At 43.2% G+C, this 23,567-nt stretch overlaps 3 protein-coding genes across 7 annotated transcripts; 1 reads left to right on the top strand and 2 right to left on the bottom strand.

Annotated features, from left to right (window-relative positions):
* Positions 1–15: 15 nt before the first annotated feature.
* depdc4 (DEP domain containing 4) lies at positions 16–7,243 on the bottom strand. Its single transcript, XM_027020677.2, has 9 exons — positions 7,162–7,243; positions 5,929–6,346; positions 5,678–5,829; positions 2,730–2,919; positions 2,222–2,457; positions 1,762–1,904; positions 1,445–1,570; positions 1,207–1,285; positions 16–1,126 (listed from the first exon to the last, which is right to left on the bottom strand). Exons 1-9 carry the CDS (start codon positions 7,241–7,243, stop codon positions 927–929), a joined length of 1,626 nt encoding a protein of 541 aa, XP_026876478.2. The 3' UTR covers positions 16–926.
* Positions 7,244–9,760: 2,517 nt separating this feature from the next.
* On the top strand, positions 9,761–16,343 carry usp44 (ubiquitin specific peptidase 44). Of its 5 annotated transcripts, XM_027020672.2 has the most exons (10): positions 9,761–9,828; positions 11,518–11,771; positions 12,173–13,138; positions 13,437–13,694; positions 13,889–14,084; positions 14,300–14,408; positions 14,487–14,698; positions 15,027–15,142; positions 15,892–16,037; positions 16,124–16,343. In XM_027020672.2, the coding sequence occupies exons 2-10, from the start codon at positions 11,595–11,597 to the stop codon at positions 16,239–16,241; spliced, it is 2,298 nt and encodes a 765-aa protein (XP_026876473.2). In that variant the 5' UTR covers positions 9,761–9,828; positions 11,518–11,594; the 3' UTR covers positions 16,242–16,343. The 5 variants fall into 5 exon arrangements, with proteins under 5 accessions (XP_026876473.2, XP_035384049.1, XP_035384052.1 ...); XM_035528156.1 differs by lacking the exon at positions 16,124–16,343 and having other exon boundaries at positions 15,892–16,112; XM_035528158.1 differs by lacking the exon at positions 9,761–9,828 and having other exon boundaries at positions 11,678–12,067.
* An 861-nt stretch (positions 16,344–17,204) lies between these two features.
* Positions 17,205–23,157, bottom strand: metap2a (methionyl aminopeptidase 2a). Its single transcript, XM_027020690.2, has 11 exons — positions 23,019–23,157; positions 22,153–22,254; positions 21,915–21,980; positions 21,431–21,533; positions 20,615–20,776; positions 20,227–20,408; positions 19,962–20,056; positions 19,315–19,411; positions 18,998–19,101; positions 18,451–18,566; positions 17,205–18,306 (listed from the first exon to the last, which is right to left on the bottom strand). Exons 1-11 carry the CDS (start codon positions 23,155–23,157, stop codon positions 18,054–18,056), a joined length of 1,419 nt encoding a protein of 472 aa, XP_026876491.2. The 3' UTR covers positions 17,205–18,053.
* Positions 23,158–23,567: the final 410 nt, after the last annotated feature.

Genomic DNA, 23,567 nt, shown 5'->3' with positions numbered 1-23,567 from the left:
ATTTTAATTCTGCACCTTCAACATTAAGCAAAAATAATGCATAAACACAGGACTGCTCCAAGTTCTCCAAAATACTTAAAAAAAGATAAAAAGATTGTAAGAAAACTACTTGCATTTTAAAGAGTTTTATATATTAGAACTTAAAGTGCTTATCTATAGAACATTGGAGAAACCTTCAATTATCATTATGGTGCCATGAGTGTAATTGTTTATTTTTTCTTTCACAATTTCAGAACTTCTCTGTAAGCACTCAAGTATTTCAGCAATCTGTATTATCACAATTATTACATCCAGTATATTTAATGAACCGATTTACTTAATAATTTACTTATTTTTTTAAAACAGTAGTGAACTTTTGTACAATTCACAATTGACATCCTTTACGTTACAAAAATAATTTTAGAAACATTTTCTCTAAGAGCAGAACAGTTAATTAGTTTAAGTTCTAAATTCACCTTCCTACATTGAGTATATCTAATACTATTTAATGGAACCGAATCAATGTATGGGGGGGAAAGGAAGCACATCCCTGTATCTACCCACATTCATTCAATTCTAATCTGAACAAATGCTAAAAAAGATCATACTGTATACCAAAAAATTACAGAAGACATATCCAGCGAAAAAAGTCAGCATATTATCTTAGCCTTGCTGGTGAACTTCTAAAAAAACACTTTGAAACAGAATTACTATATCACCATTTCCTTTGAGCTAAACCACTTCAGTAGTGCATTTTTTAGTAAAAGTGCTGTCTAAAAACTATAGGTTTTGAATTTAGTGTCGTGAGGCTACTCTTCACCTGTCTCCCTTAGAAAATGAAACCACAGCAGCTGAGGGTTCAGGCATTCCTCTAAACTTTTCAATCTTTTTGTGACTATCTGACAAGCACCAAAGGAAGAATAAAAACAGCACGTTGGGGCTCCTCTCTAGAGGATGGAGGAAACATGCTGGAGGAAGACAGCTGGGTGGTGCTTCTGGAACTCCTTAAGCAGTTTTCGCCTCCTTCTGTTGGACAGGTCGCTGCTGAGGGTGATGTGTTCAATGAGTTGCTTTAGGCTATCCAAGGAGGTCTTCTCTTGCTGCTCCTTATACTGCTGCATAGACACCTGCTGACAGAAGACAAACACTGCAAGGCAACAGAGAGACATAAGCGTTAGCGTGAGCATGAGAATGCCATCATGCAATATGTAAAATATGCACACTTACCTGCTGTATGATCCACATCCCCGCCTTGTTGCAAAGTCCACAGTGTCTTTCTCACTGCATTGATCAGGGACACTGGTGTCTAGTTTTATTAGGTCAAATCAAAGCAGAAATAAGACACCAGGCAGTTTGAAAGAGGCCATAAAAGTTCACTCATGCATTAGGATAGGCGATGCAACTTGAATTGAAAATATATATAGTTTGCAAGCCATGCATTGTTTTTGGGATGGAGTAGCAGTACCTTGAACAGATGTAAATGATTGTCCATGAGAAACAGTAATAGCTGCTCACATTGGGCACGGGTCACATCTTTGCTCTGAAGTACAGCCTTTAGAAACATCCTGGCAACCAAAGCCCTGTTCTCTGTCTAATTCAAAATATATTTAAAAAATGCATCAACTTTTGTTTAAATAAATATATATAAACAAAAAAAATCTGTAATGGTTTAATTAATATTTTAAGTAACTGATGGAAGTAGACCGTCCTTAGTGCTCCTGAATGGTGGTGTTTTGAAACTCTCTCTGGACTTAGTTTCGGCTTGCAAGTTGTGGTTGATACCTGCTTGTGTAGTCTGAAGGTCTTGGTATCTGCAGCTTCAGCCATGAAGGCCAGTAGTCTGCGCAGTTCATCTCTGGATCTCGCATCCAACAAACGCAGACACAGCTGAGATGCTCTCAGAGCGTCCTCACCCTTACCACATTCTGACACACAGAAATACGGACACAAGGACATAAACAAATATTATATAGAAACTGTACCAAAACACAAGAGTCAGAAACAAAGACAAACACAAACACAAAAAAAATTTACAAGATAATTTCATAAAAAATTTAACTGTACTGGTATGTTGGTAGACACTTTTTTTTGTCAGACTAGGGGTAGTATTTTGAAGTGTATTATATAACAAGTGTACTATTTTAGACAGCAGATGAAACGGAACCCAAACATGCACTGAAAGGACTAAATGTCCCTAAATGGTTTTTTTTTCCTCAGCATGCCACTAAGACACCACTTTCACCTAATAGCTTAAGGATGCCTGAATGGATGTCTCTATAACGTCCAGCCAGAAGGGGCACTCTCTCCTGACAGCCATAGTACTTAGCTATGGTGTCAAACAGCACTCGCTTCTGGGCTACCAGCTTCTCCTCGCCCGCAGTGGCATTGTCCTGCAACAGCTGTTCTTCTGTGGCCACTATCAACTGATCAGGGAACAGTTCCAGGCAGTCTGCAGCTGCCATCAGCCAAGAGTCCAGTCTATAAAAGTCATAACAAAAAAAAAAAAGTAAAAACCCATAAAAGTAAAAAAAAGTATAAAAGAGATGACAAACAGATTAGGAATATGTTAGGCCGCTAGGGAGAAAACTGCTAAAGCAACAATATAAATATAACTCTAAATATTATTGCAACAAATATAGGTTTGACATTCCTATGTTACTTACATGATATGTCTAGGTATCATAAAACTATATCAGTGATGTCTCACCTGACGATGCTTGTTTTATGGGACTATCTGATTGAACACTTACTCTGGCAAGCTGAAGACTCGAGACTCTTCCCGATCCACGCAAGTGTTGGAGATAACCAGGCTGTCATGGTTAGGAAGCATGCGGAGGGACTCAGGTTTGGTGGGTGTGTTCAGAAAGCAGTCCAGCATGGGCAACTCCACTAATTGCAACAGCTGCAGAAGTGTTTGCTGTTTCCATACTTCCTGAACCACTGGCAAAATACCATCACATCGCCATCACTACATGAACCCCCATAGTACATCCCAAAAAATGTTCAAGAGACTAAAGGATGACAAGTTGCTAAGGGAAAAATCTTGTGGATTTTGTTAATATATCAGTGTAGTAAACAAGGTTTTCGGTGAAATGGGACTTTGAAACAAGAGGTCCTTATTTTTACTACTAGACTGCAGTACACTGCAATTACTCTCTGGAATCTTCTTCAAATACAGTACCAGTCAAACGTTTGGACATACATACTCTTTGTTTATTTTATTATTTTCTACATATTAAAAACAGGGAAGATATCAAACCAATGAAATAACACATAGGTGACTAATGTTAGATTCTTAGATATCATAGATATTGACTATTTTAGATTTTAGATTCTTCAAATGAACTATCCTATACTTTGATTACACTTTTGCACACTCTTGGTGTTCTCTTAACCAGCTTCTTGAGGCAACACCTATGATGCTTTTCCATTCTCACATATGCGAGGCACATCTGGGTGAGGAACTAAAGTTCTGAAAGAAAACTATTTGCTGAGGGTGCATCTAAAATTGTGTGTGAATAGAAAATAGAAAAGAAAAAAAAAGAATAGAAAACTCCTTACAGTGCATGAGGCACTCCAATCAAGACTGAATATCCAAAGGCTGTAAATCAGCCAAAAGGAAAGGGGAAGATGCCTACAAAGTGCAAAATCAACTATAAAAGAGTGAAACACAAAACATCCGTGAGTACATCCAAGCAACTGCCCCCAGAGGACAAGAGATGGAGGACACCATGGAAGCAGAGGAGGTGTCATGGCAAGATAAGCATCTCCATGCAATGTACCACCAGCAAAAGTAGCTGGCATCAATCATGGCAGCAGTAAGACTCAAGATGCAAAGGAGCCTCTGAGACAATCCAGCACCTAGTAGCAGGTTGCAAGACTCAAGCAGGGATAGCATACACTGAGAGACACATCAAGTAGCAAGGATCATACAAGAACATATACAAGACCTGCAAGGATGACAGTGTTAGTATAAATGCATAGGTGTTAATGTCAGATTCATGTGCCATACACACTGCCCTGTTCACATTTATGGCAGGATAGATCAGGTTCAAGATGGAGCGGTTCCAACAGATCCCAGCAATGACAGCAGTTCAGTTCAGAAGAGCATAATCCTATGAACACTGAAAACACTATGCTGCACCCTCAATCTGCTAGGCCACTGGTACAAGACACAGTTGTGTGAGGACTCATATTCACCTGGATTTAACTAAGCAAATAGGTAAGAGCCTCCCATTGGATAATTCCTGCATGGGTGATTATGTTTCAGCTGGCAACAAGTTATTTAACCATAACTGATGCACTGAGTCGCTTCCAATTTGTTAAACAACCATGTTGAAAGACACATCCTGTGGTCGTGGAAAAGCTGTTAATCTGTTTCAGAAGGGTCAAATTATTGGCATGCATCAAGCAGAGAAAACATCTAAGGAGATTTCTGAAACTACTAAAATTTGGTTAAGAACTGTCCAACGCATTATTAAAGGTGGAAAGACAGTGGGGAAACATCATCCTCGAGAAAGGAATGTGGTCGGAAAAAAACTGTGATCGGTCATCACCTAAACGTGTGCTGAAATGAAGTCATAGAAAAACAGTAGAACTCAGAGATATGTTTTATAGTGAAAGTAAGCGCATTTCCACATGCACAATGCGAAAGGAACTCAAGGGATTGGGACTAAACAGCTGTGTAGCCTTAAGAAAACCACTTGTCAGTGAGGCTAACCGGCAAAAACAGCTTCAATTTGCTAGGGAGCATAAAGATTGGACTCTGGAGCAATGGAAGAAGGTCATGTGGTCCAATGAATCCAGATTTACCCTGTTCCAGAGTGATAGGCACATCAGAGTAAGAATAGGGGTGGCTGAAGTGATGCACCCATCATGCCTAGTACCTACTGTACAAGCCTGTGGGGGCAGTGCTATGATCTGGGGCTGCTGCAGTTGGTCAGGTCTAGGTTCAGCAACGTTATGTGCCCAAAGAATGAGGTCAGCTGACTACCTGAATATACTGAATGACTGGGTTATTCCATCAATGGATTTTTTTTCTTCACTGATGGCATATTCCAAGATGACAATGCCAGGATTCATCGGGCTCAAATTGTGAACGAGTTGTTCAGGGAGCATGAGATGACATTTTTCACACATGCAATGGCCACCACAGACATGAACCCCATTGAGAATCTTTGGGATGTGCTGGAGAAGACTTTTGCACAGTGGTCCAAATCTCCCATCAATACAAGATCTTGGGGTGGGGGGTGGGGATTGATGCAACTCTGGACAGAAATAAATGTTAACATTGCAGAAGCTTGTGGAAACAATGCCACAGCGAATACGTGCCCTAATCAAAGCTAAAGGAGGTCCAACAAAATATTAGTGTGGCCTTTTTTTTTTGGCCGGGCAGTGTATATTCATTTATTTATTATGAATTAATAATAATTAAGTTCTTGAAAACATTTACATTTAGCTGATGCTTTTATCCAAAGCGACTTACAATTATGACTGAGTACAACTTGAACAATTGAGGGTTAAGGGCCTTGCTCAGGGGCCCAACATTGACAATTTGGCAGTGGTGAGGCTTAAACCAGCAACCTTCCCATTACAAGTCAAGTACATTAACCACTGGGCTAGTGAAAAGCACTAACGCTTTTAAGTCATACACCCTTGACCTTAACTGCAGATGCATTTCAACAACTTCCTGTCTCACCTTTGTTTGAGAGGTAATTCATGGATGTGCCAGCATAGTTTAAACCAGATGGCATGGATGGTTGGAGGTTGATGGTCTGCAGTATTCTCTCCACCCTTCTGTCTGAAGATCCAAGTGCCAAGGGGTTCGAAATAGTCCTCACATCATCAAACCTTCAATTACACATGTCATGATCTTATTAATTCAGAAAAGCAACCATATCCTAGCAGTACTTCTGAAGTGACTACAGTGCCATTGTGCTATTTTCTGACCTGCACCACTTCTTTTTCTTTCCATTTTTATTCATATCTGTAAAGTTCTCCACCTCTCCGCAGTGCCTGGCTGATCCAGGAAGCACATCACCATCTAGGAAGTGGTAGAGGCTGCAGCCAGAGTCTTCAAAAGTAAGCTCTTTCTCCCACCGAAAGAGCCTCATTCCCACAGGCTCAAAGACTCGAGCATCCATGAGGGCCTGACAAAGTCTTGCAGCCTTGAGGCGAGACACTTCGCTAGCGAAGAAATAGATGTTCTGCATAAGGTGGCTGAGCACCACGTCAACAGCATCAGAGCCAGTGAAGCAGTCTTTGTGTACTTGCAAGTGACGTCGGTGATGCTTGACCTCGACCTGCATTTGTAAGGCCTCAATAATGTTACGCCAGAGCTGGGTCGCCCTGAATGGTCCTGAAATACCTAAGAGAAAGAAGGGAAGGGGAATATGCCACATAACTCAGGGTATAGGTGCTGTACATATCCTATTCCAGTCAATCAGTGTAGGCTATACAACGCACGGCATGCCACACGTGACATTGTCTGGTACGGCGGCCGGGAGGACCCATATTCATTCAAATGACAACTCGTGAGCTTAATTTTACAAAAGATGAAAATCTATGAACGAAATCGAAAACACAAGCGCTACATTTCGGAAACGTGGTGCAGCTTCTATAGTGTCATTTTGATGACTATGCGTTGCTTACTTGAAACCCTTTTTATTTAACCCCACAGGCAGCTAGGTAACCTAGTTAAGTAGCCTTAACTAACGCTAGCTAACCTGGTTATGTAAGATAGCTAAGGCTTCATATTGGCCTTTTAAATCAGCTCATTTCAGAGATGAGTGACGGCTAAGATATTAATCACAACACAGCAACTTGCGCAGCTAGCCAGCGAGCTAACACTAAGGTGAACTCGCAAGACTATGTTCAGCACGATTCGACCCCAATTTAAATATGATCTTAAAATTAACTTGTTACCTTTAGTTACGAATTTTGCATAGATATCAGAAAGATGGTTTGATGATTCGTTGTGCAAACAAGAAGCTAGTCAGCTAACTAGCTAGCATAGCGTAGCTCGTAAGATGTAAATATGTTCATATAAATTAGCAAGCATTATGTTACAAGCATTATGTTATAATGCTAGAATTAGTTAGCAAACCCTCGTTAAAATTACTCATGTATATTCGAGCACATTATCACAGGCTAAGAATATGTATGTACATCAAAGCGGACTACCTCTTGGATTTCTATTTTCAATAAAACTCCTTGTTTGACTGTTCAGTCTTCTAAATCTCGGAGTCAAATTCACCGCCATCATTACGAACCAGGAAACGTAAAATAACGGATAAGCGACCGTCACAACATACTGCTCTGAGATCAGCTAGTGTGTGGTATATGATAGGATAACGGATAAGCGACCGTCATAACAGACTGCTCTGAGATCAGCTCTCACGGTTTTTCGAGCTCGGCTACTGTGTGGTATGTGATTGGATAACGGATAAGAGACCGTTACAACATACTGCTCTGAGATCAGCTTTCACAGTTTTTAAACGGTAGTGGGCAGATAACAAGGCGCCGAAACTGTCAAACATTTATTGCATCAACCAGTCATGTAACCACAACTACTTGGTAGTCGAATTTTGCATCGCTTTATCGCAGGTTGGAACAAGCTTGTCTTTCTCTGCCAACCACAAGTTTAGATTAATTCCCTAATGCAGAAACGGCGGCTATATCTGACGTGGTCTTCTCGTTTACTCCTTCACTGACCCTCACATAGACAGTTCAACAGGGTGGCAATTAGGGAGACCACAGACACCATTCGGACAACACTAGTCTTTATTCGCCCCTTCTCTGTATTTACGCTTTAATTACTCCTCTATAAGATTTTGAGTAGGTTAAAAAGCTATTAAAAAGCAGGCGATTTACTTTCGTTGCGCTATACCCGTTTCTTGTATATGGTTATACTGACTGGCAAGTGTATATTGACTGGACAATAATGATAAACATAATGAAATGGCTATATTTCCATAAATGGTCCTCTAAAGCCTTGCTGCAATTTATAAGACATTAATAATAATATAAATATTATAATATACACTAATATAAAATATACAAACAAATTATTATTTTTTTATTTATTTGGTTTTTTGTTTGTTTGTTTTTTGTTAATTGATTAATTATATAATTAGATTAGTTATATGATTGCCTGAAGAAATAGATGACTGACAGTTGCTCCACATGAATATGGTCTCAGCTCTGCATTTTCTCTTATAAAATAAGGGAACTGAAAAACTATTAAAAAATAAAGTCAGTCTAACATTATTGATATTTTAGTTTGGGAAAAATATACCATATGACAAACGCCAAAAGTTTGGCATTACGCAACATGTAAGACAACATCCTTAGGAAGTGAGGCACTGCTCTTCCATTAGGCATGGTTAATTTTCAAAAAGTTAATAACTTGCAAATATAGGCCTACTGCAGAATAACAGACTGTTGTTGGGTAGGACAACTTCAAATCTGTTGGGCAAAATGAGACAAACTATGCAAAGCACTTCAATAAGCAGGTGAGTGCAGACTGAAGGAGCAATTTTACATTCCTTAAGAATATGTAAATATTTTGGCAAAATATAATTGCTCCAAAAAGATAGCTAATTGTTCCAAAAAGATGAAGATAAACATCTTTAATACATCATAAAATGTTTTATGAAAAGCTATTTCTCTTTATATAGTGCCTCTTAACAGCACTTCTAAATCTCAGTATTTGATCAGATATGTTACTTTTTAAAAACCTTTTTTTTTCTTCAGGAAATACTTTGTGTCAGTGATGTATTGAACATTAGGAGCTGCAGAAAGTGAGGGGCACTGACACTCAAACAAGCGGAATGTAGGCCTACATGTCAGTTGACAACAGCTAGATATTTTTAAAGGCTTTCAGACATCATTCAGTGTTGCCTCAATTTATGGCAGCCTTTAATTTCAGTAATCACGTGTGTCAGTTTGTAATGGCATAGGTATCAATCTTAGAAAGTATAAAACTTTTGACTGTTGATTATATTATATTAATCTTTAACATCGACGCAGAGCCATCTACACATGTGAGAATGATCTTTATTAGAGGGTATTCCAAAAATTGTAGATTGTTCAAGTTCAAGTTTGGTTTATTTGTCACATACATAGTCATACACAGTATAACTCACAGTGAAATGGTTTAAACTAAATGGATTGTAAACTAGACAGGCTGCGATGACAGCGTTTAGCTAGAATCTCCACTACAAAGTTGTACCCACAAACTGCAGTTAATTTAGTGTGTGGATATGCTCATATGGAAAATGTAATGTTATATTCTTCAAGTCTGCCCGATTACGTGGAGTGTTGCAAGTAAAATATGCGGAATGGTGGCCCTCAGTTCACCTGCTCTCACTGACCACCAAGATAAGTCGCAGTTTATCTCGATTAAACCTGTTATTAGAATAATTTGGAATTTTTGGAATTATTGAAATAATTTGGCACCTCAGAAACAAAATCGGCGGGGATTACGTAATTGGGCGGGCAAAGAAGCTTTGTTTACTAACAAAACGGACGGATGTTCTGCCAAGAGAACAGTCGCACTTGCGGTTGTAAAATACTCCATTTTTTAAACATAAAGATTATATCTTAAATGATTTGTTTTCACCAAAGACGTTTTAAGAGTGGTCTTTTAATACTACGTCTGGTTTTCTTTACTCGAAAGGGAAGACTTTTATCTTAGTTCGAAGATGGCGGCGTTTCTGTCGTCACAATCGAGCCTCGCGGCAGCCTCTGACGTAGCTCTGAACACCACGCGACAATTGTAGCTGGACAAGATGGCGGCTGCAGTTGTGTCTGAGGTGTGAGGTACCGCTGGTAAGAAAAAAAATACAGGTACGTTACAGGGTAGCCAGCCCAAAAAATAACCTTTGTGAAAATGTCAAGGTGTCGAACGTCATCGGTCGTCGGAGAGATGTCGAAACAGAAGTGCGTATCAGCATCCCGTTCCTTAGTCGAAGCCTGACAAATGAAACTTGGATGGCTAGCAAACTAGGGTCGCTAAGATAGGAACAGGCGCTGTGATTAATTATTGCCGATTAATTGTTAATTATTCCAACTTCATTGCTCTTAAAGTGGCCAGTTTTGATGAATTTAAGATGCCCTTAGATTCCTTTTCCTTCAACTGGACTGTTTTCCCTTAAAGTTCGAGGAGACCCGACGACCAATGTTCACTAGCGTTAATTGGGTCGCTGGGATACATTTCTGCACCTTATAGAAGAGCCAGTATCATTTTCAGTACTCTAGTTATAAATGTTTTGGATTGTCGTTATATTGGATGCCCGTTTCGAGACAATAAGCCAGAGCGTCAGTTTTACTTGGCAGGCTAATTTGAGTAATTGTGCATACTTGCTTGCTAGGTTGCTAGTTCTAGAGTTGGTTAGCTAATCTAGCTAGTGTGTACTAGCGCGCCCAAAAGCCTCCAGTTTACAGGCTCAACGTTAGCTCCCTTAGCTGTAGAGTTGTGCTTTAAAACACGTACGCTGGCCATCACCCCGAATCTGGCTTAATCGCGCCCAGTTCCTGTGGACTTTAACACGTGTGTGAGATCAGTTTCATTGTGCAACCGGTTTTTTGGCCGCCAATGGAGTGATGATACTAGCTAGCGTTAGCTATAAAAGCCCATGGGGAAGGTTAGTTAGCTGGCTAAATAGTGAATTCGCATCAGCTTGCTGTAAACGTACAATTGGCTAAAATACCTGGCGATGGATGGCTTGCTCGGTGTACCCTGCTAGCTCGCTAACGTTAGCTTTGTTTTGTGCATGGAAACGCTTCAAAGCAGACATGTACTACAGGAAGTATGTGAATAAGTCAGTGCTGTAGTACTTCAAGAACTGAACCAGCAAACTAGCGAAGGAGCGATAGACTTGGTCGCTAGACACCAGACGGGGCAGTCAGGTTGGCTATTAATCTACTACCTACAGCCAATGTCTGTGCGGTAGAAGTCGTTCTTGTAAAGCAGCGTTATCAGCCTGATCTATATTGAACATTGTCGAGTGTCCTGTTTTTGTAATGCATAAAATTACACAAGAAAACATAAGCTGCTCAGGCAAAGTTTATAATGTTGCGATAAAATTGATTAAATATGGTAAGTTTTGTGTGCTGGCGTCCTATAGGGGGCGCTACTAGTGTATTTATTTTACAACGTGAATGTGTTGCTTGTTTGAACGGTCTCTTTAAACAAGCACTGAGCTGAGATATTTACGAACCTTTGGAAACTGATACAAAAAAGCCTCCACTACTATGCATATTCAAACACCGTGTTTTGGTTGAATGCATTTTCCTAGCAATAGAGTACAAAGATACTAATCAGTGTGGTTTAGGAGTGATATTGCTACTATAACAAACAAGAAAAACAAAATAAAAAGCTTGGCGTGTTCTTTATAGTAGTTAATCTTAAAAGTATGAATAGGAGCTTCAGTTGTTGTGACAATATTCAAGGATCAGTTTTTAAAATCATTTTAAATATTTTTTGTGTTTGATTTTGTGTTTGTTGTGCTCATACCATGTTTCCTGCCTCTTCAGATGAGCCATGCCTTGGGACAAGGTGGTTGTAAAGCAAACTGCCTTCACCATGGTGATGTGAAGTGGGTGTGACTGTAATGGACAGGTGTAAGCACGTAGGTCGCTTGAGGCTTGCGCGGGACCACTCGATCCTGAACCCGCAGAAGTGGCACTGCGTGGACTGTAACACCACCGAGTCTGTATGGGCATGCCTCAGCTGTTCGCACGTGGCCTGTGGGCGCTACATAGAGGAGCACGCACTCCGACACTTCCAGGTATAAGCGCATGCTTTCCTGTGGTGGTCTGCTAGTTTACATCTTGGTAGCTTACTGAGGTTGCACTGGTTGTTGCCTCGTTCTGTAACATTTCCATGCTGTTCTGTTGTTTCCAGATCCAGTCTTTGTTGACACAGTTTTTGCCTTATCTCAGTTCCCATGATCACCATCGTATTACTTGATTTAGGTTTGTGGAGAGCTGGGAGAAAGCAAAAATGTGGACCATCAGAGCCACAGAAACGTGGGCTGGGAAACACCAAACCATTCTCTTTGCTCAGTAACTTACTAATAAAAATGTACTCTTACATTTTGCATAATGCCCAGTTTTTCCAGTTAGCCTTGTAATCTTGTTTGTCTCTGCCTAGTTTGTCATTGCGTGATGTTTGTTTATTGCGCTACAGGAACAGCGCCACCCTTTGGCCATGGAGGTGAACGAGCTATACGTGTTCTGCTACCTATGCGACGACTACGTGCTGAACGACAACGCCACCGGCGACCTGAAGCTGCTCCGCAGCACCCTCAGTGCCATTAAGAGCCAGCGCTATGAGGTGACCACGCGGAGCGGGCGCACGCTGCGCTCCGCCACCGCCCTGCCGGACCAGCCCACACACGGCAACACGCAGGAGCTGCAGCTGCGTGACGAGGACCGGATGTTCACGGCGCTGTGGCACCGGCGGCGCGCCCTGATCGGCCGCGTCTTCCGCACCTGGTTCGAGCAGACGGAGCGCGGCAGGCGGCGTCTGGAGGAGGAGTGGCGCCAGGAGGCAGCGAAGGAGAGGAAGAGGGAGGCGCGCGAGCGACGGTGCAAGCTCAAGCGGCAGCACCGCGAGGAGTTGGAGAGTGCGCCGCCCAGGAAGAGCAACCGCATCCGGAGGCAGAGTCGGAAAGCCGCGGCCGACCGTGACGGTTCGGTCGGACGCAAGCCTGCCCCACGGACTTCTGAAAACAGAACGCCTCAACAGAGGCCACGCCCCCCAACTAAGGCCAATCTCACCCGGGCCCTGCCTCCTAAAACGGGTGACTCGCCCATCAAGAGACGTCCCACGGTCACACCGGGGGTGACGGGCTTGCGGAACCTCGGCAACACGTGCTACATGAACTCGATATTGCAGGTTTTGAGTCATTTGCACGTGTTCAGGGAATGTTTTTTGAGACTTGATCTGAACCAAGCCCTGGAGCTTCTCGCCTCTGCTGTTAGTCACAAACTAGGGCTCTCGGGTCAGCACGCCATCCAGCCCAAAACCTCTGGCGTGGGGTCGGGACTCAGTGGCGGGGCATCGCGCTCCCGGAGCATGGAGCTCATCCAGCCTAAGGAGCCCAGCTCCAAACACATCTCTCTCTGTCACGAATTGCATACATTGTTCCAGGTATATGACTCTTGGGTGATTAGACAGCACACAACAGATAACCAGATATTGTGATCTTTCTAATTAAATTTATTTAAAGTTGAAATGGTATTGTGTAATAATAGGACAATATTTTGCTTTATTTATCCAGCACTTTTAAAATCAAGGTTTACTAAAGGATAACCAAATGCTATTGTGTTAAAGTGGTGGTGTATTCTTACATTGGCTTGTCATATAGCTTAGTAACTCGTATGTACAAGTAGCCATTGTACATCATGCTGTGTAGCCTAAATGTGTGTGTGTGTGTGTGTGTGTGTAGGTGATGTGGTCAGGGAAGTGGGCTCTGGTGTCTCCCTTTGCTATGCTGCACTCTGTCTGGCAGCTGATCCCGGCATTTCGAGGTTACGCGCAGCAGGACGCACAGGAATTCCTGTGTGAGCTTCTGGACAAGGTCCAGCACGAGCTGGAGCGAACAGGAACGCTGACGCCTGCTAGTGTGCCAGCCAGTCAGAGGCGGCTCATCAAGCAAGTGCTCAGTGTGGTCAACACCATCTTTCACGGCCAGCTACTGAGCCAGGTGAGGACGTCTGTCTGCAGCACTGCAAAAAGTGTTGGCTTTAAAAGAACTTGGGAGTGTTTAAAAGAATCTTGGGAGTGTAGACTCTTGCATGACACGCATGTGTGTGCATAAATGTGCATTTATGGATGTTCTGCTTCGCCACCCATATAAACGCATAATCATGGGTTCAATATTGAAATCTCCAACTCTAGGTGAGGTGCCTGGTGTGTGATCATCGCTCTAACACAGTGGAGCCATTCTGGGATCTGTCATTGGAATTTCCAGAGCGTTACCACAGCAACAGTAAGGATGTTGCACATGTTGCATGTGGATTGACAGAGATGCTGGCCAAGTTTACAGAAACAGAAGCTTTAGAAGGAGCTATTTACGCCTGTGACCAATGCAACAGTAAGTAGCCTGTACGACATACTGTATAACTTTACTCAAGATCCAAACTTACTAATCTGGGGAATTTCTAGAAGTATATTAAGAAGTTGTAACCAAACTATATGCATTAGCTAAGTTTGCACTGTACGTTAGCACTTTGCTAGAATGTTTAGTAATGACCCACACGAGTGACGTAGGTGGCATATGCACTTTTAACTTGGCCGGTGTGCTCTCAGATAAACGACGGCGCTTCTGCTCAAAGCAAGTGGTTCTGACCGAAGCTCAGAAACAACTGATGATCTACAAACTGCCTCATGTCTTACGACTGCACCTCAAACGCTTCAGGTACATAGACAGACAGGGAACAGTCTGCATGAGTGCAGCGACGACGTTTGTTAATGTGTTATTCTTGTGTGGGGTTAGGTGGTCTGGTCGTAACCACAGGGAGAAGATTGGTGTCCATGTTGAGTTCGAACAGGAGCTGAACATGGAGCTGTACTGCTGCAAAGACTCTGCTTCCAACACGTCAGCGCACCCCCAACACTTCCTCTACCAGCTCTCTGCTGTTGTAATGCATCATGGGAAAGGCTTTGGTTCTGGCCATTACACGGCTTTCTGTTACAACACAGAAGGAGGTGGGACACCGTCTGCTTTTCTTGAATCTGAAGCCGATATCAATCAATGTTTCGTCTCTTGAGGTTCACATAAACTAGATTACACAACAAAAAACAAAGTTTTAAAAGCCTCCATTTGGGGCAAAACATCTTTCTGATGCCAGGTTGTCGAGAAACATCCTAAGGAACATTGACATTTGTTAGTATAATGTTGAAGTTTTTAACCAACCTGGCCAATCATTTGACATATTGGCTAATTAACACATCACCCAAAAATCAGATTGGTACTGGTGTGGCACCAATGGACTAGTGAGATAACTGTCCTTATGTATTTTCTCTCTCTTTTCAGGATTCTGGGTGCACTGTAATGATTCAAAGCTGAGTGTATGCACAGTAGAGGAAGTATGTAAGGCACAGGCCTATATTCTCTTCTACACCCAGAGAAACACTCAGGATAAAGGCAAGGTCAGCGACCTCTGACCCCTGCTTAGCAGCAAATCAGCCACCAGAAAGACATTGTTGTACATTCTGTTGAAAACGGTTATGAGAGTTAGTCTTTGTGTCTGTGTTATTGTTGTAGCATGTATTGGTTCTGGAGTTGTGTCACACTCATATGCCTTACACAGATTTTTGGCAGTAGGCACTCTTGAAGTGATTGTGTGTGAGCTCACGTGAGAGAGCACAAATAAAGCCAGCATTATTGCAACATGTATCTGTGCGTAAAAGGGGACCAAGAGTGGACTGAAGGTCTTGGCCCCCATGAGGGTGGATGCCTAATGCTGCCCGTAAACCAAAGTGTAGAACAAACATTTGAATGATGACTGTTCCCTGATTTATTCAGCTCTTTGCACAAAGAGACAAATTGACCAACAACTGTGATGATATGGGGTGGTTGCTTATGGGTGTGTGTATAAGGGAGGGTGAGTGGCTGGCAAGATTACCACCAATCCTCTAAAAGTGCCCTGCCATATTTAGACAAGTTTACCAAGACTGTTCTAGTGTTTTCAGCTACTTTTGAGTGCTCAGAACAATTCAAACTATTCAGGACTTGTGCTTCTTTTTTTAGACTTCTCAGAATGTACTTTTATATGCTCAGTACTTGGGTAAACAAGAATTTTTTTATTTTTTTAAAAAAGAAAGCAATTTAGAGAAAATAAAGAAAAAAAAATCTGTTTTTCACCAGCATTGACACAAAATGTATGCTGTATGTGTAGTGTCCACCTGTACGTGAGTGTGTACAAGGGCAGGCAACCTTGCGCGCGAGTAGCCGAGTGGATTCATCCTGTGACCGTGGTTGTGATGAGCATGCTGTGGTTCTGTCCTTTTTGTGGTCCCTGTCCCTTCATCCACTCTTCAGCAGGTATAGGTGCAAAACTATGCAAATTGTTACCTCAATTTCTAGATAAATTTACCTCAATAAAATAATATTTTTGCATTTTTTTCTAGAAAAATGGCTCTCCTGGCAGTTGCACTGTGTCTTTCCTTGCTTTTAAGTTTTTTCAGCATTCTTGTCTCACACCTTCAAGTACATAACACTAGAGGTATCTCAAACATGCCCCTTTAATACCGAAAGGACCTTCATGACTTTGTCCTTGTGAGAAGAGACGAAACAAACTGGGTCTTGGAACAATATCAAAGGCCAAATACACATTGTTTTTTTTGTTTTTTGTTTTTTTTAAAGAGACTGTTGAGACTAAGACAAACATTCATAGTAAGGAAAGAAAAGAGCCAGTGATCACTGTGTCCATGTCCGTATCTGCAGATATTTTGCGTTTATTCCATCAAATGTATAGGAATGAAAATATTAAATTTAAGACAAGTTAGCACTATATCCTTTTGGGATTAAATGGTACAAAGGCATCTACTAACAGCCACAAGCTCACTTGGAACTAAATATTATCAATATGCAATGTATTCTATCAGTGGTGGTTTTAAGCAAATTATCTGTTAATGCTGACATTGTGAGGATATAATCATGAATGCCTATGTGGTGGCAAGCTTGTCTAAGCAGATGCAAGAGCAAACTTACAATGAGTCAAGGGGAGAGGTTATTTCAAATACAAATGTCATTTCTACAGATTTGAAATTTCTGGAACTAAAAGAAATGGAGGGTGAGGGTGTTGTTGAACATGTTTTTTCTCCTATATCTACTTTGAGATTGCTTGATTTTGAAATCTCAATACAGCATGGTTTAAAGCACCATCCAGAATGTTTTCTAGCTAAATTACATACCAGTCAGTCAGCAGTAGCCTGCCTCTACATCAATAAAACTGATGTACCATGAGGAACAAAACGTCCTTATTCTGAATGTATTAGATTAGCGCAATTAACAGTGCTGTTGCTAATAGAATGGAACAAAGTCTGATGTTCCATTTAGTGTGGCTGGGGTAACTCACCAAGTATGTGCACTTGTAACATGTGTGTTGGTGCTTGCTGACGAGGGCAGTTGGCTGTTCTGCCCTCTGTCCCAGCACGAAATTCTGGAGACTAGTGACAAGGAAGAAAGGAGTGAAAACATGCATAGATCTAGTAAATGAAGGCTGGTATTTAATCCACACACAGAGGTTACAATGCAACATGGATGCTACAGAGCAGCTGTTACGGAGATACATTAACAAATATCAAAGAATACTGAGAAGCAGAGTGTAACTTTTTTCCCATCCTGGCACCATGTCAAGCTAAGCTGCCATACTGAGTTTCTCTTTATATATATATATATATGTAAATACTTTTTTAAAAGTTTCTATTAAACTGTCATTCATTTTTTGCTTGGCATAGACTAGAAATAAATAATGCAGTGCTTCGCAGTCCCACTGCTGGGGACTTTGTTTTTTAGGTCTCCTGTCCTCATCCCTTTTCCCTGCTTTGTCACACCAAATCCAACAAATCAGTTAATCATCAAGCCCTTTGTGAGCGGAGTTGGGCGTGTGAAAGCAGGGAAACCACCTCCCACCACTGGAACAGAGATGTGGGGACTGCACAAGTTTCTTTTTCTTTTCACCTCATTCGGGGCCAAGTTTCCGGAAGTCAGCGCACCACTGAGATTGCCTCAGCCTTTAACGCATTTGAAGCGATCTTGGACACAAGGCGGAGCAGAGGCGCCAGGGAGAGGCAGCCTAATGTGCCGTGGTGGTTAGAGTTCATACAGCTTTCATGCGGAAGGTTGCAGAAGCACGCAGTGGCGGCAGAACCTGGATGAGTTATTTACACAACAGCAGGGTCCAGTTGCTCTCTGCTGAAGAGCAAAGTGGTTTTAAGGTAGTTTCTACTTCTGTGTGCGCATTTGTGTAAGCGTGTGTCTCGTTCGGCATGTGCAAGTTTGGGACTTCCCTCATCTTCTTGCATAGTACAGCCGACACATCCGAGCAGACATGGGTCAGTAGTCATCTCCTCGGCTCACCACCTCCTTGCACGTGGGCCTGAGAAGGATGGTGTGCTCGAACTGTGCCGTGTAGGAGCCCTTGATGTCACAGAGCGGGGGGTACGGGTCGATGATGCCCAGGTCGCACAGGTTCTTCAAGGCCATCAGGTACTTGGACTCCCCCAGGCGGTCAAGCCAGCGGCGGCAGAATGCCAGCGTACCAAAGTTCTCGTTCACCACGTTGAGCACGTGCTTGGCTCTCGGCAGCCTGGAGGGTGCAGAAGCGGCTACGTGACACGGTGCCTGTCGCCCTTCGGCTTCCGCTCGGTATGGAACGAGAGGAGTGCGTGAGCCTACGTGTGTGTAGGGCTCATGTTACAATCATGCACTTAGAAGTACAGCTCAGTCCTACCTGATTGGGACATGTCCTACATCAAAATTCTTCATGTAATGGGAACAGTCCATGTCATCATGCACCACTCCCTTTCCGGTGCTGCCAAACGTCTCAATAGCATAAACCTCTCCCTCCTGGACACACACACGCACAGCAAGCTTTCACCTATGGAGTCTGAAAAGCCCCGACACCAGTAAGTCCTCCATACATCTTGTCCAGGTTTTTGTGTTTTAACTACAATTAAGAAAGCAAGCATGCAGTTTTTGCTATGCAGCAGCATGCCTGCAAAGAACAGATTTGGCTTAGCACTGCAGTCCAAAAATAGGACCGAATCTCAAACTGCTAAGCAGGAGCAAGCTTACGACCACTGTCATATCTCCCCACTCCCCATACACAGGGAGATGTAGCGGGTTTGGTGGAAATAGAACAGGGCAAGAGCTGATCGTCGAGCGCAATTTGCATTTGTTTCAACTGGCGCAGATCCTAGATGTGCTTACTCCTGAAAACCGCAACACGGAAGACTGTGTGAAAGTATTGTGGCAGATGGAGGATAGGGTAGTCATACCTCCATCCTAGTGGCTTCACCTCCCTTTACAATGGGCACTGTTTTGCCTCCGTGGATCCGATACGGACCAATGGAGTGGCCATTTAGATTGCGAACTGGCTTCACTGGTAGGCATAGAAACAAAAAAAAGAAAGGTAAAGTTTTTGTTAACACAGACCAGAGTTTTCACCACCACTCACTTCCATTTAATTCAATCTGTTCAATTTACAACTGATCACCAAGGTCCTTTCTTTTTTTTTTTTAAAAGTGCAGAGGAAGCGTTTTGCATTTGGGCCTCAGTGCATGTCATTCCACAGAAACGTTCGTTGTGTCTTTACCTTGGTATGTCTTGCCATCTAACTCCACCTCGTATGACTCCATAACTTCCTGTATGGATTCTCCAACATCACAGAGGCGCACATCTATGCCAGCACACTGCCGGGGGAACAGGCAAGGCACAGAGCAGCATTATCAGCCAATCCGATTACATTAAACATCTGCTCGCCAGGCGTATACTCAACACGCAACCGTCCGGCCTAGTTCTGACCATTTCCCTGCCAATATCCACCAGAATCAAGCTAGGTAATCACTAGGTTTATTAGATGTGTTAAAGCAGTGAAATTACCCAGCTGTGCTGGAATCCAGTTCTATGGAAGCATACTGATAATTTGACTTAAAAAATTGGTGAACTTTGTAAAAATGTGGCTACTTACTCCTTTGGGATCATTTGTAAATTGCGTCTACTTAACTGACCAAGAAAGTCTAGCTTGGGAAACCAAGCAGATACGCTTTTTATCCCAGCAGGATCAAACGCCAGACACTTGAAACCACAAAGCTTCATGGTTTATTGATCAGTGTGGTGTGTGATTTCAAAAGTGCAAGTTAAACCCACTATTCCCACAAGAGGAAGCCCTATTGCTAAATGAGACAGATGGCCACAAACTCAGCAGAACATGGAAAGAATCAGAATCTCTCTCTCTCACACCTTGATTCCTGTGTTGGTGGCATCTCTTACAGCCTCAAGCAGACAGTCATACTTTGGGTTAAAGGTGACTGTGAAAGCACAATCAATTATCCTTCCTAAAACACACACAAATGGAGGTTATAAATACAGAAGAGCAAGACAGTATGTGTGTTTTTGAATGATTGGACAGAACACATTTTCCCTGTCTAATGAGCTCTCTATGATTGTGTGTGTGCATGGTTGATGTGTGTGATACATGTACACACATGAGCATGTGAGTTTGTACCATTTATGTGTGTGCCAAAGTCAATCTTGCACACATCATCATACTGCAGCACAGTGGAGTCGCCGGCATTGGGTGTATAGTGTGCTGCGCAATTATTGAGAGAACAGCCAGTGGGAAACGCTAAACCCGCCTTAAGCCCGTCCTCCTTTATCAACCTTCTACTGCACTCCTCCAGACGTTCACTAGGGGGCGAGAGTGAGCAAGGGACCAAAGAGGCGCATTAGAATCCAGTACATACATAAAGCATTACAAGCAGACAAACATTCATAGCATTTTATGGTCACGTTTTGCTGCAAAAAGTTAAGAGGGTGAAAATAAAATGTGAAATAAAAGGATTTTGTGGTGTGCGTGTCCAAAGACGAGTGAAGATGAAGGATTTGGCCCTCACCAAATGTCTATCATGGTCAGGCCCGGCTCAATCCAGCTCCTGACATACTGCCGCACCTGCCTGTGGGCCTCAGCCGCCTGCCGGAAGTCGTTCCACATTTCTTCGCTTGCCCTATCCAGCACCCGCTTCTCCTTGCTGCTCATCCTCCATGCTGCACTCCGCCTACTCCCCCCCCGCGCACACACACACGCAGTCGGTCTTAGTCTCATCAGCAACTGCAGGGTTAGATGCAAGGTTTTAAGTGAAAAAGCACCGACAGATCTTTATATGGTGGCAATTTGAAGTGAAGTAGTTTGAAGGTCGTACTGTCGCAGCCCGTGTAAAGGAGGGCAGGTTGTGCTCGTGCTCAAACAGGAGATAAGTGGTCGAGCTTTAAGTTGTGACAGCGCTCCCATTGTCCACGCTCATCATATCCTCCTCGTCCATGCCGCTTACAGCAGGACTACTACCTTAAACAGCATGAGAGGTGAGTGACCTCTGTGACAGTCGTCTCAGCAATGGAATCTAATATTACACAGAGCACAGGGTAATCCGAGGTAGAGCAAAACCCCCAAAAGAACAACGTGATCCGCGCAGGTAACGCGAGGAGGTGAGAATGGAGTAAATGAGAGGAGAGGAGAGGAGAGGAGGAGAGAAAGGGAGTAGTTTGCAGAAGTACAGGAGAGGAAATGGAGAAGAGAAAAAAAAAAAAAGGTCTAGGAGAGGTCCAGAAAGATAATAGTTAGGAAAACAGAAGAGGGGGAAAAGGCATTGATAGGATGGGAGTTAAAGGAAAAGTGCAATGGTAAGCGGAGTCAGGGGGCATCAGTCTCTTACCCATCCTGTGAGGGAGGATATTCACACTCCTGTCCTACTGGAAACATTCCATTCAGGTAGAGTTCAGAGATTGGTACGGAGGGAGGATCGGTCTGCATTTTAGCTGGAGGAATAGCGACGTCCGTGACAAGTTTATTTATAAAAATGCAGCCTGAGCTGTGAACGACATTTGATTATGCAGTAAAACAAAATCCAAAGTTAATGTGGCATCAGTACATAGATGGAAGAGAGGGATGGGACAGGGAGAGGGAGAGGGAGAGAGAGAGAAGGGGGGGGGGTTTACACTGCAGGACTTCTCCAGGAGTGCAGCAGTCTGGCACAGAGTGAGCTTGCTGCATTGGTCAACCAGGCGCAACACGAACAAACACAAACACTCACAGCAGGGGATCGCCCCAGGGTAACAGCGAGAGCTGGACACAGTGTGAAAGACGGGATCAAAGGGGAGGAAAAATAAAAAACATTAAAAATAAACAAACAAACTCACTGCCTCTCTTCTTCTTTGCCTTCTTCTTCCTCTTTTTCCCTGCGGAGTTCTCCCCTTCGTCTCCGTCTGCGACGAAAGCAACACAGAAGCGTTTTACGCACACCACACAGAGGGGCACAGTGAAACCGGGCTGAATCCGTATGCATGGCGCACACTTATGTTCAAGACGGTGGATGTGTTAAGTGGAATCAAAGTTTGAATGAGAACACGGAGTTCTGAGAGCTGCTGGGTGGGACACCTTCTTCTCCATCTTCGTCCCGTTCTCTGTCCTCCAGGACCTGCTGCTCCAACGGCTCTCTCATATCGCCTTCTCCATCCTCCCCCAGTTCAGCTTGTCCTGCTGCAAAGTCAAACACACGCGCGCACACACACACAGGTGAACGAGCCTACAAGCAAAGTAAGCGCTAAGTGTGCCAGGTGCATCCCGAGCAGCGCTCCTCGAGAAACTTGGCGTGCGAACGGGCGCGTGAGTGAAGGCGATTGCCTAATTGTTGGCAGTTTAAAGGCTGCGGAAAAGCTCCATCCCACATAACGGGAAAAGACAGAAAACCTATCAAAGAATATACTGCTCATCATCATATAACCTTGAAAATGCGACACGGCGAACCTAATTTGATTTCGCACCCTCAACCTGAGTAACAAAACATTTTAAAACTAGGATTTAAGAAACGCGAAAGTCACACAACTATAACCTACTTAGAGGTAACAAGGTGTTAAACATTTCAGTAAACTCTTTAATTAAATTGTTCCTAAGTTTCTCAACTAGGCTATATATATATATATATATATATATATACACATACATACATACACAAATTAAAAAAAAAAGATTTGTATCGTAAATACCCACAGATCCTGTGGAACACACGTTCTTTGCATCTCTGTTTCAGCTAAACACAATTAATATCTTGAGTTAAACTCGTCGGTATTGTCAAAAAGTGTGAAACGCGTCCAAGCTTGCAATGCCCGCTACTTTACCGGAGCGCGCGAGCCTCGGCGTCTGTACGGGCCTCCGAGAACTCGCGCGCCGCTCCACGCCACTTCTGCAACACGGCAGCTACCGCGCCGCCTCGCGCGAGGTTACAGCGCACTCTGGGGACTCACGCAAAGTCGCAGGCTTGCTCTTCTTCTTCTTTTTCTTCTTTTTCTTGGCGCCACTGGACTCCGCTCGCTCGTGGCCATTGACGGCCACCTCGTCCGCGCCCTGCTCCGCCGGCCAGCGCTCGAGCCCCGGTCCCTCCATGACTGCCGCTGCTGGTCGGACGGCACGCGATGCATTGTGGGAGCATGGGAAGAAACTCGCCGACTCAGCTGATGGTGCCCGGTTAGTGCATCAATGACCGCAACCATCTCACTTGTGCACAACGGGAATAAGATTTATTTATTATATTTTCCCTTTTGAAGAGGGGTTAATAAAACATCAGTGCCATCAGTTGTCATAAATGTGACGCATATCCACTAATGGAGGTGCAAGCGGTGAAAGATCTAGCCTACACCACTTTTACCCGCTTTGCAGCTCACAACGCAGAACGGGAGCACCCCGAGACGCCCTGTAGATGGCAGCATTGCATTGCATACTTCGCAAAAATAGTTCCTTGTCAAGTGAGGGGGGAATGTTGAAGGATTATTGGGGATTATTCTGGCTGTACGTCA

The sequence above is a fragment of the Electrophorus electricus genome, chromosome 7, assembly GCF_013358815.1.
Source record: "Electrophorus electricus isolate fEleEle1 chromosome 7, fEleEle1.pri, whole genome shotgun sequence".
Classification (NCBI taxonomy): Eukaryota; Metazoa; Chordata; class Actinopteri; order Gymnotiformes; family Gymnotidae; genus Electrophorus; species Electrophorus electricus.
Note: the sequence above shows the minus strand (reverse complement) of the source record. Positions and strands in the feature narration are given on the sequence as shown.